Raw genomic sequence first — 12824 nt, forward strand, 5'->3', positions numbered from 1 at the left:
TCGGTGGTTGGCTTTTCCTTTTTTTGTTCCTGTGGTCAGCCAGCCACTGTCACATTCTGTGCGATTTTATTTCGTTTTGTCTGGTCCTTGTCTACGTTTCTTTTGTTCTGTGTCGTCTGTCTCCTATTCTGTTGAACATTTTTTATTCTCTGTGGGTATTTTTAGTATTTGGAAAAAGAGACCGATGACCGTAGCAGTCTGGTCCCTTTAACCCACAAACCAACCAATCAACAAACATATACGATCCTTGTTGATTGTTTGTAATGCACCATACTGTGTAGTTCATGGATGATTAGGTCCGGGTAAGTGATAATTTGTTGTTAGTTTCAAAAAGTTTAAAAAAGTTTCCACTCCATACCAGTACTCAGGGTATACTATGCGTCTTTGTCAAGACAGTTCTTTAACCTTTAGCATCACCAAATTATATTCTTCTTCAAATTAGGATACCAGGTATGTAGCTATCTGTTCCTCATACCCTTCATCCTTTTCCCTATCCCTGTCTTGCCCCCCCCCCCCTCCCCGCTTTTCCCACCTTCTATATCTCCCCCCCCCCCCCCCTCTTACTCTCCCATTATACAGTTGGTTTTGTTGCATTTGTGCCAGATTCAATGTATCTTTCTGGCAAAATTTAGTGTAATTTTTGCCGGTTTTGTCGCTCTTTGCCGGTTTTGTCGCTCTTTGCCGGTTTTGTCGCTCTTTGCCGGTTTTGTCGCTCTTTGCCGGTTTTGTCGCTCTTTGCCGGTTTTGTCGCTCTTTGCCGGTGTTTGTCGCTCTTTGCCGGTGTTTGTCGCTCTTTGCCGGTGTTTGTCGCTCTTTGCCGGTGTTTGTCGCTCTTTGCCGGTGTTTGTCGCTCTTTGCCGGTGTTTGTCGCTCTTTGCCGGTGTTTGTCGCTCTTTGCCGGTGTTTGTCGCTCTTTGCCGGTGTTTGTCGCTCTTTGCCGGTGTTTGTCGCTCTTTGCCGGTGTTTGTCGCTCTTTGCCGGTGTTTGTCGCTCTTTGCCGGTGTTTGTCGCTCTTTGCCGGTGTTTGTCGCTCTTTGCCGGTGTTTGTCGCTCTTTGCCGGTGTTTGTCGCTCTTTGCCGGTGTTTGTCGCTCTTTGCCGGTGTTTGTCGCTCTTTGCCGGTGTTTGTCGCTCTTTGCCGGTGTTTGTCGCTCTTTGCCGGTGTTTGTCGCTCTTTGCCGGTGTTTGTCGCTCTTTGCCGGTTTCGTACTTCTTTTTTTTCCTTTTTGGTTTTTCTGTTTGCCGCATTCAGAACAATCCTTGTTTGCCAAGTTCCGTTTTACTTTTTTTGCCAACTCAGTTGTTTCTCAGATTCGGGGATTCAGTATTATTTTTTGTCATGCTTGAGTTTTTTCTCAAAATCTGAGAAATCACATTCCTAAATTAACTGTTTTTTTGCCGATATCAGTGTTTTGATTCTCCTTTTTCGATGTTATTTGTCCTTGTGCTATTTTTCTAGTTTGGTTGTTGTATGGCTTATTGCATTTGACTTCATGTATATTTCTGCTCAGATGGTGTTGACCATCATTATTGCACATTAATATCATAATGGAATTATACTTAAGTTAGTAATGGTTGATGATTGTTTTTTATATGATTTATTTACAGTTACACCCCTAAATCTCCTTATATATTTTTCATTTATTTGTTACATGCTTCACCTCCAGTTATTACAGTGTTAGTGTATAAACTAGACTACTCCAATTCTCCATTGTTTTTTGAATGGGTTACTAGTAATTAGTCCATATTGACATTTAAGCCAGACACATTTTGATGTTGTGTACTGATCCTTTTGGGAAATTGTATTTACTTATTTTTCCTGTTGAGGATAAGATTGGATCCTGTATGCTAGATTATTTAAGTTTCACAGTAAATGTGAAACACTTGTATTTGTAACAGTTGTGCATTATATCATTAAGGTTCTCTTCAGTAAGTCACAGAGTTTTTTTACACTGTGTATGTCTTATTCTTCAGGCTTTTACTATTATGCCCATTTAGTTTTTCTTGTATCTATGGTTATGAAGCTTATAACTAAGATACTTGGAATCTCAGTTTTAGTCATTTACTCAGTATTCCTAGCTTCTGGGTGCTTGTCCATTGAACGTGCGATACGCTGACTTGTACATTCTATTGTACTCAAAAATTGGATGCAAAAATACTGTTGGCACCTTTGCTTTAATCATATTTCATTGTCATTTGTCATGGTTTACCTTATTGTCATTCCGTTTTTTATTATACAAGTAATAGATTGTAATGTGCATGTAACGTGATTTTTACGTTTAAAAATTGATGATACTATGATAACTGATTAATCTGATGTCTTTGTGGTTTTATCTTTGAGTTTACTAGTAGTTTGGTTACTCAGGTGCTACCCTTCATTACATATGTTCAGTTACTTGTTTTGTGGATGAAGATAATTGCTGATGCACGAAAATCATTGTGTACCTTGCTGTTGTTCATGACCTTGATAGTGAATATAATTTATGTTTCTATATGAGTGATTTGTACTGGGCCGGCCTCTGTGGCTGAGCAGTTCTAAGTGCTTCAGTCAAGAACCGCACTGCTGCTATGGTCACAGGTTCGAATCCTGCCTCGGGCATGGCTGTTTGTGATGTCCTTAGGTTAGTTAGGTTGAAGTAGTTCTCAGTCTAGGGGACTGATAACCTCAGATGTTAAGTCCCATACTGCTTAGAGCCATTTTGATTTGTACTGTCCAATTTTCATAAATAATGTTTTTACGAGGGGCATTAGGAATTGTCCATAGTGCAAAATAGGCATTAGTTGCTGCAGTCACCTCCTTGTTTGAACAAAATCTGTGTCCCGCAAGCCATTTCTTCAAATTGGGGAACAAATATTAGTCCGAGGGAGCCAGGTCTGGAGAATAGGGGGGATGTGAAACGAGTTAGAATCCTATTTCCATTAATTTTGCAACCACAACTGCAGAGGTGTGTGCATTGTCGTGATGGAGAAGTACTTCTTTGCAGTCCAATCGCTGGCATTTTTCTTGCAGCTCAGTTTTCAAACGGTCCACTAACGATGAATAATATGCACCTGTAATAGTTTTATCCTTTTCCAGATAGTTGATGAGGATAATCCCTTGCGAACCCCAAGAGACACTCGCCATAACATTTTCGGCCGAAGGAATAGGCTTCGTCTTTTTGGTGGAGATTCTCCCTTGGTAACCCTTTGTTTAGATTGTTGTTTGGTCTCAGGAGTATAGTGTGTCCATGTTTCATCCACAGTGACAAAACTAAGCTTAAAGTCCTGCGGATTCTTCCTGAACAGCTGCAAACCATCCTTGCAACATTTCACATGATTCCGTTTTTGGTGAGGCGTGAGCAATCTCAGAACCCATCTTGCGGATAGCTTTCTCATGTCCAAATGTTTATGCAAAGTATGTACCCATTCATTCAAGATACCCACAGCACTAGAAACCTTACACACCTTAACCCTTCTGTCATCCATCACCATATCATGGATTTTAACAATGATTTCTGGAGTCGTAACCTCCCTAGGGCATCCAGAATGTTGAGCATCCCTTCTGCCCATATAGCCACTCCGAAAATTTTGAAACCACTGATAAATTGTTCTAATTGAAGGAACAGAGTCACCATAACGTTTAAAGTTTCTCTTTAGTCTCCTGAGGCGTTTTGCCTTTCATAAAGTAATGTTTAATCACCACACAAAATTCTTTATCGTCCATTTTCTGACAATCACTTGACTTCCTTGATTCTCACGAATGCCAAACACAAAGTAGGATACCAATATGACTGAGACTTGGTGTACGTTCTTTCCAAAGATGCGATTAACTAAATACGACCTTGAGACGCGCTGGTGGGGCCATCTCTTGGACTACTCAGGCACTTGTCAAACGCTCCTCATATGTTACGTCTAAATGGTGATTTTGTCTTTTGAGGTTTTGTAGCTAGTTTTGTCTTTTTAATGTTGATATAGGTTTGAGACAATGGTCTTCAACTGAAACAAGTAGTAATTAGCTTCTAATGCAGCTCTGTGTCCCAAATTTCCTGAAACCTGTATCCAATGCTGATAAAATCCTGAAGGTAATTTGTTTTGCTTTTTCTGATATTAGTAGCAAGCATTTCTTATGCTTTGTCATCCCTAGCATGTTAAATAGTGCTTTTCGTTTTAAATTTCTTAAATTCCTTTAGCAAAATCTACATAAAAATTTTGGCACAATATAAACACACATTTGATCTTGAAATGTAATCTAAAATCACTTTTTAAAGTATCTCTGTACATAAACTGCTTGACAAGAAAGTGAAACACCCAGAAGAGGAGGAGGAAACAAGTTCACAGATTGAGAGTTCGTGGTAGCATTTCAGTGATACAGAACAGTCAAATTTGCAAAGAATTTGTCAGTGCTAGCCCACTTACCAGTGTGATTTTGTATCTCCTCTGGCCTGAATGTATGCACTGGTTGTGTTGGTTAGGCTGACGTTCATATGAAAGTCAGATAAGAAGTCGGAACTATGTTCAGAACTATTCAGTGTGGACTAACTGCCATATTAGAGCTCTGCAAGTATTTAACACACACAACTTTTTGGCTATGCAGATTGTGAAAACCCTGTTTTCAATACAAGTAGCAGGTGCAGCGTTGTTCCATCCACCCCATCAGACGATGATTTTCCAGGAAAAGGACAATGTCTCCTCAGTATGTAAGGGTATCCTTTGCCCTACATTGTCTTTCATTTATTGTCTTTCCAGTGACGAATGTGTCCTTGAAGTAATTTTCCACACTCAAGCTCTTTCACTCTGATCTCATTGCTACAACATTGTGTGTGTCACATTGTGGTGTGCTGCATCAGAAGAGACTATGGTACATATCACAAAATGTTATTTCAGCTCTCTTTTGACAAAAGTGTTCATTACAGTGTTGTTTGGGCGAGCAATTCAATTGCAGGTCTGCAGGACCCAAGAATAATTTCCCAACTGCTGTTAAAGAGCGGAAAAACTGAGAAATAAACTGAAACTTGTTTTGTTACCCATCTGCTAAACTCTCAGGTGCATATTGCATAGTAATTACATACATGGAGAATAGTGATGTGAGAGAAATGACATAAGATAAAATGCATAAATGAAATAGCATTAAAATCTGGACATAGCAAAACAGGTAGAAAATTCAGGTCTTGGTTTAATTATAAATAAGAGATTTTAAAATTATAGTCAGACAATGAAGAGTGGCAGAATAGAAAGTCTGTTTTTAAAAGCAAATGAAAGATACTCCATGGAAATCGGTAAACTCTATTTATCAATATCGACACACTCTTGACAATTGGAAGAGGTACAGAAACTGATAAATTGCAACAAGTCACACTAAAAAGACAACCCAATATTTTACTGTGGATGGAAGATAAAACTAAAGAATGACTCTTCAGTGGGGAACTTAAAATACGGTATCAGAAATGAGGAATCGTACCTTACTAAAATCAATGAGAGGTAGAGCATGTTTGTCCTTAAAACATTCTCTCGGAACAAATCTGGAGTATAGAATGGTCTTGAGAAAATGCAGTTAGGATTAAAAAGAAAACTGAAACCACAGTGTGGTTTCAGTTGCCTGAGACTGTAGACAGCAGACGTGTGTGTGTGTGTGTGTGTGTGTGTGTGTGTGTGTGTGTGTGTGTGAGAGAGAGAGAGAGAGAGAGAGAGAGAGAGAGAGAGAGAGAGAGAGAGAGGGGGGGGGGGGGGCATAATGACCGAAAGCTATAATTGTGTGAATTTTTTTGTTGTGTCTATCGCGACTCAGCGTCTCCGATATATAGTGAGTGGCAACTTTCCTTCTCTTATATTGAAAATGGTACAAATTAATACGGAACAGTGGAAAATTCAGGATGGAACAGTGACAATATTATTAAAAGTAGATGTATAGATCTAGTCTTGTTCTCCCACCATCTTTCTGTGTTCACTCTGTTAGTTCTTGCCTCTTTTTTCAACACATTCTTCCATATCTTTCAGTCACCAATCCCTTGGTCTGCCTCTTGGTCGCGTCCTTTGCATCTCCATTTACGTATCTCCTTGGGTGTTCTCTTGTTTTCCATTTGTTGAAGTTCCCATTCCGTCTAAGCCTTGTTGTTTCTATCCTTCTCTGCAAGGGTCCCTCTTTCACTATTTCCCATACCCTTTCATTCTTCAGCCTATCTGTCCTTAATTTCACATGCCTAAAGGCATGTGCTTACATCTCTTTGCTTCATTACTCATGTTTCAGATGTATAGGTCAATATTGGGAATGTAGTGACTCATATATATGTGTGTGTGTGTGTGTGTGTGTGTGTGTGTGTGTGTGTGTGTGTGTGTGTGTATGTATGTAGTGAGTGAAGTGTTATGAAACAATGTGTGTACAATGTGTGCAGTGACTGATAGTGAAATATGAGTGAATAGTGTGGCATTACATTATTTAATGAGTTATTTGTAAATAAATTATTGTATACCAGGAGTAAAATCTAATGTTTGTCTCTAACTAGAAGTCTGTAAATATATGTGTATACGAATTAGCTTATTGTAAATTGATCTAAGCTTGTAAATACTTTGACATGTCCTATATCCTTGTAAAAAGAGATCTACGGATGAATAAAACTACTACTACTACTACTACTACTACTACTACTACTACTATATATCACTTCCATACTGTTTTGTGGGACATCTTTGTGTCAGACCAGGCTCCTAACACTTTGCAGGAATGCTTCTGCCTGTGTACCATGTTCACTAATCTCTCCTTCTTTCTTCCATTTGCCTCTATCACACTTTCCGCCTTCTTTGAATGTTCACATCCAATCCTTAATCCGCTAGTTGATCTATTTTTCCTTGCAGTTGTTATCAGTATCTCACATATTTTTACATTAAATTTCATCCCATACTGTCTCACAGCTTCTTCCCAAACATCCAGCTGTTCCATAATGTCCTCCTCCCTGTTTCCCCAGATCATCAAGTCATTTGTGAATACTGATGCTTTATCTTGTCTTCTCCAGTTTTTTCTGCCATCTTAGTTATTATCTCACCCAAAACCGCAGTAAAGAAGAGAGGTGACAATGCGCTGACCTCTTTCACACCATTTGTTTTCTTGAACCAATCCATCTTTTCATTTTCCACTTTCACACAACTCAGACTTCCACAGTACTTCTCCTCCACCCTGCTTGTCGTCTCTTTCTCCAGTCCTTTCTTTTCTAGTGCTTCCCAGATGTGTCTTCTACAGATACTATCAAATGCCTTTTCTGTATTGCGAATACCAACATGGTGTATTCATCAAATTCATAGTGGTGCTGAAAGTATGAGGTCAACAGTTGACATCTCAGGTACGAAGCAGTGACGTTCATCTCTGTTTGTTTTGAACCCTTGTTCGTATTCTGCTCTCTAGTATCCTTTCGTATACCTTGGCACATTGTGGTATCTCTGTGACTCCCCTGTAGTTTATGCAATCCTTCCTACTCCCTTCCTCGAATATAGTGACAGTTAGTGTTATCTTCCAATCTTCTGTAAACTTCTTCTGATTCTGCACCATCATCATCACATGGTACAGCCCCAGTTTCCCAACCTCCCCTGCTGCCTTTAACATTTTGACACTTACTTTGTGTGCATCCTGGGTTGGTTTGGGTTGTTTGGGGGAGGTGACCAGACAGTGAGGACCTCAGTCTCATCGGATTGGGGAAAAACAGGGAAGGAATTTAGCTGTGCCCTTTCAAAAGTACCATCCCAGCATTTGCCTGGAACGGTTTAGGGAAATAACAGAAAACCTAAATCAGGATGGCCGGACGCGAGATTGAACCGTCATCCTCCCGAATGCGAGTCCATTGTGCTAGCCACTGTGCCACCTCGCACGGTGTGCGTGCAGATGTCCCATAGTACTGGTATGTGGTACATGTATGCCTCAGTGATATTCTGACCTCTTTCTGTGATGGACAATATTTCTGAACTCTTTCTGTGATGGACAATATTTCTGACCTCTTTCTGTGATGGACAATATTTCTGACCTCTTTCTGTGATGGACAATATTTCTGACCTCTTTCTGTGATGGACAATATTTCTGACCTCTTTCTGTGATGGACAATATTTCTGACCTCTTGATTGCAGAGGGAAAACAGGTGAAACATTCCACTTGCCTGTGATTTCATGTGCAGTTACAATTCTTGAAACCTACACTCTTTTATCTCTACTTTCAAGTTAGTGTGCCTCCCTTGGAACACATTTGTAGTCAATCTCCATACAACATTTTCTGCTCCTTATCTTCGCTGGGATCTTTCCCTGTAGTTCGCTCCATTTAGCAAAACCCTGTATAATTTCTCCTGCATGATATCATTGTATGTCCACTGTGAGGGCACAAATATATTGGACATCTAGTCCCACTTTCCTGCTCAGCTTATCTAAAGAGTTGTCCCAGTCACAGAGCAAGTGATAAATGGAACATTTCAGAAGTTATATTGATGGTTGGTGATATCTTTAATTGGTTTTGCAGAACTGTAATTGCAGATAAGTTAAGACAGCAACAAAGTAAGCTAGGAATTTTGTTCAATGCAGCCTCATTTTTTAAATACTTTCTGTTATATTCATTGCATCATCTGAAGATTACTAATCACAAAGGCCAAACACATCCCTGAGAAATTGGCCTTCACTGCATCTTGACAGACTAGTTTTGTTAGAAGGTAGTTGCATCTATACCTTCAAACATCCAGTTACTTTTATTGACATCTCATCACAGTAGAGACAGATGTGTAATGTGAGTAATACACAGTATCATAATGTAATAACAATGGTAATCAATTTTACTTGACTAGCAATTGTCCTCAGAGATATGGAAACAAACATAATATTGCCTTTCAGTTAATGTAAAATCTCCTAACAGTTTTTAAAAACAAGTAATTTTTTACAAAAGTATTAAAACATTTTAGTCCAAAACCTACTGTGGTTACAGTGATAGGTACCTAAATGGTGTTAACACCATGACATTGCTACTATGCTTAACTTGTTTATGTATAAAGGCTGCTCAGTGTGTACAAAACCAGTTGGAGATTAATTGCTCTGTGAGGTTGCCCACTGCTGTAGGTCCCTTGTGAAGATTTCTGTCCCCCTCACCTGAAAATCTCAGATCTTTACAAACAGTAGAGTCTACCACACAGGAATAAAGGATTTCAGTGTTATGTCTACCAGTATACTGCAGTTATTTGCAGACCCAAGGTAACTGTTACAGATATTTATTTTGTTATTTCGGTGACAGCAAATTTCCACAATTTTTGTGTGCCTACAGTTTGATAGACCTAGCCAAAGCAGACTTAAAACTTAAATTAATTGTGTAATATTAAAATCAAATGTTTAGTCACAGTGAATATGCAGTTTTACATTACTACCAATGTATAAGGGTACTACCAATGTGGAAGGGAAATAGGGCAAGGGGGGTGGGGGAGGGGGGGGGGGGGGGTTCGGATAGTAACCACCACACTAGAATAATGCTAAGTGCTTGAATGCAGAGTGCCATCATTGTCACATCTGCAAGTTCTCTGATTCGGTAAGCATCCAACTGTGAAAGTATGAACCTCACTCTTTCACAAGTTCACTCATTACAACCTCAAAACATGAGCACCATAATAAAAAATCCTGCAAAATGCGAGGTGCTGCAGTTTTTTTATATGCTCAGGGAGTTTTGTTGGTTGAATTTATGGACCATGTTTTTGCATGATGATGCTCATCCTCCCAGTGTCCAAGAAACTCTAGAGATTTCAAATGGGAGATTTTTGATCATCCCCCATGCAGCCCACAATTAAGGCCAAGCGATTTTCATCTCGACACTAACATGAAGTAGTGGCTCACTTCACAGCACTTACATGACGGTAATAAACATAAATGCTGTGAAAGATTGGCTACGCTGGAAGGTGGAAAATTTGATTAAGGAGGAATTCATAAATTAGAGAGATCCTATGACAAATGTTTAAATTTAAATATGACTATACTGAAAAATAAGAAACACCTGCAGTTCCATGATGTAAGTAAAAAAAAAAAATTATGTAAGTTTTTTATGTACAGCTGAATGAAGGTTACTTTCCAAATCATGCACGTAATTAACTGGTTTTCATTCAAGGATTGTAATGGATTTTCTTCAATGGTCCACTCATGAATTTTTTTGCAACAACAGTCACAAAATCCAGAAACTGTTGTGTGCTTGTGTACTCAATAACCCGTAATACAAGTATACAAGAGTGTAATATCAGATTATCCAGTGCCTTGATTTGTGTCTTAGAAGGTGGCATTCGGCTTCACTGTGACACAGACAGCAGTCCTCAGATATTGTCGCCTGATAACATCGGGCAACAACATCGCCCCAGTGCATTGGATCTCCTTTGTCAGTTTTTGGTGGATTCAAGTTAGATTAGCTTAGGTTAGAATCAGTTCTATACATGAAGTAGGTTAGATTTTAACCTTCAAGGGAGGGATAGATACCACCGCCTCGGTGCATGGTGACAAGTGCTACAATCTGGCTTTTACTATTAAAAAGCCTCCAAATAATGTGAATGAGCTATATCTGTTTCAAAAAGAAAGTATCAAGTACTGTACACTTTGTCCTCAGTTATTGGAATTACCTGACAAGCTTTATGAATATGTGAGATGAAGGAAAAAACATTCTGTCGCACACTAGAGATGATTCATAGTAACCTTCAAAAACAATATTACAAACACATTGTTTTGCTGAATTTATTTTAAGTTGTGCTGGCCTACGTCAGTTAACCTTCAGTAACTGTCATTCAGCATACATATGAAAGACAGACACACAGCTCAGAATAAGATACTCTCAACGCCACATTTGCAAACCATTTCATGTAACAGAATGACCACCCTACAGGCATAAAAACAACTGTAAGCACCAATGTCCATCTATCACAATCCAAAAAACATCCACTATGGTGCAGTAATCTGAAGCATAAGATACACCACCCTTCTCACTTGAACAAATTATTTTTTGAGTTTATAATCTGTGCCTAAAGTTTCCAATAATCATTTTATCTACTTGTGGTTTCCAAAACCTGTCATTTCTGTCCATAGATTCTGAACTATTTCCCGATTATGATATTTTTCATTCTCAGGATACCACCAACTCTTTTGACTAAACTTACATGTTTCTCATAGTCCACGTTTCATGTTTTGTTGGCCGTTATGACCAGAGGAAACAAACTGATTTTGAATTTCACTGATTATTGTCCAAAGTCTGTACATTTGGGCAAAGAGATTGGCCACATTGTGGCCACATATGTTGTGGGATAACAATCTGAAAAGGTCAGCAATCTTTGGCTGAGTTTGGTTGGTGACAGAACCCACCAATATTGGTGCCACTGTACCCACAACCTTTATAAGCAGGGTTATGCAGATAGATTTAGTGAACTATATGTTGAGTTATTGGTGTATTTCCTCGTAGCAATTTATCATCTTATTTTAGTATTTTTGTTATAGGTAGTGCTGCTGTGACCAAGTACTCGTTTTTGTCAGTGAAGTTAGATTTTGGTATTTAGAGTTCTTTTGGCTATTCCATTTCATTCCTGTTGTGACATAAATTACATGGTTAATATTGTCTCCATTTTCCCATTTTTTTTTTTTTTTTTGCAGATAATTCATATATCATTTTATTTTCTAGGCATCATTTGCTGTGCAGACTGAAACACCATGTTCTACCAGGAACATCTCAGTCAGGTAATTGGGAAGTTCTATTACTTACGTGATATAATGTATTTCCTATTATGATAGTCAATTATAAGGGGCTGGCCACGGTGACTGAGCGGCTCTAGGCACTTCAGTCTGGAACCGCATGACTGCTACGGTCGCAGGTTCGAATCCTGCCTCTGGCATGGATGTGTGTGATGTCCGTAGGTTATTTAGGTTTAAGTAATTCTAAGGTATAGAGGACTGATGGCCTCAGATGTTAAGTCCCTTAGTACTCAGAGCCATTTGAACCATTTTGAATTATAAGCAAATAATTTATGACTATGAGTTTCTTGGCACAGTTTTTGCAAGAAGATTGGTCTGTCAGAAGCAAAGAAGGTAGTAAAATATCTCTTCACTGTCTAAATAATAAGAGACCATGAATTAGCACACTGGTATAAATACAAAGGCTTCCACTGCTGGTGTCACTCCTTAAAAATCTTCTTAGGTATGCTGCTGTGTCATCTTACAAAATAAAAGACCTGAATCTTAATCAAAGACTCTAGAATGGACCATGACACAGCCAGAGAAGTCATTACCAAAGTTACGGAAACTCCAAGAATTTATGGAGTACTGAAAATCCTTACAGAAAGGTGTCGCATATAGTAAGTGGGATCGAACCACGTGCCTACAATTTGGCAAACTGTGGGATCAAGAAACTGTTACATTTTTGGATACACAGAATAAAATCTGAAGGATCTGACACGTAGTTAATTCATTTGTTGGTTTTAGAGGACTTCTACATTCCTCAACATAGTATAATTTCATTCTCTAATTATTTGACTTATCTTCAACATTGTACAAATACCACTACCATTATCAGTTTCATCTCTTGTAACAGCTGAACATAAATTCTTGGAACTCAATATTTAATGCTCTACTTCATTTCGTAAACAAAATCACTGTCTAGGTTGTTAATAGTAGTATTTTATACAACAGGATTGCAGTCTTCTTGGACACTTTGAAATTTATTAATTTTACTCTGCTGCAAAATACTAACGCGAATTCTTTACAGACGAATGGAAAAACTGGTAGATGCGGACCTCGGGGAGGATCAGTTTGGATTCCGTAGAAATGTTGGAACACGTGAGGCAATACTGACCTTACGACTTATCTTCGAAGAAAGATTAA

At 38.7% G+C, this 12824-nt stretch overlaps 1 protein-coding gene across 2 annotated transcripts in view; it reads left to right on the forward strand.

The window, feature by feature from the left end:
* Positions 1–12824, forward strand: part of LOC126272754 (uncharacterized) — a 270151-nt gene that overhangs the window by 179630 nt on the left and 77697 nt on the right. For both annotated transcript variants that reach the window (XM_049975859.1, XM_049975860.1), the window contains one exon: positions 11629–11684. In XM_049975859.1, the coding sequence (XP_049831816.1) occupies positions 11629–11684 (56 nt within the window). The remainder of the gene's footprint in view (positions 1–11628; positions 11685–12824) is intronic.

The sequence above is a fragment of the Schistocerca gregaria genome, chromosome 5, assembly GCF_023897955.1.
Source record: "Schistocerca gregaria isolate iqSchGreg1 chromosome 5, iqSchGreg1.2, whole genome shotgun sequence".
Classification (NCBI taxonomy): Eukaryota; Metazoa; Arthropoda; class Insecta; order Orthoptera; family Acrididae; genus Schistocerca; species Schistocerca gregaria.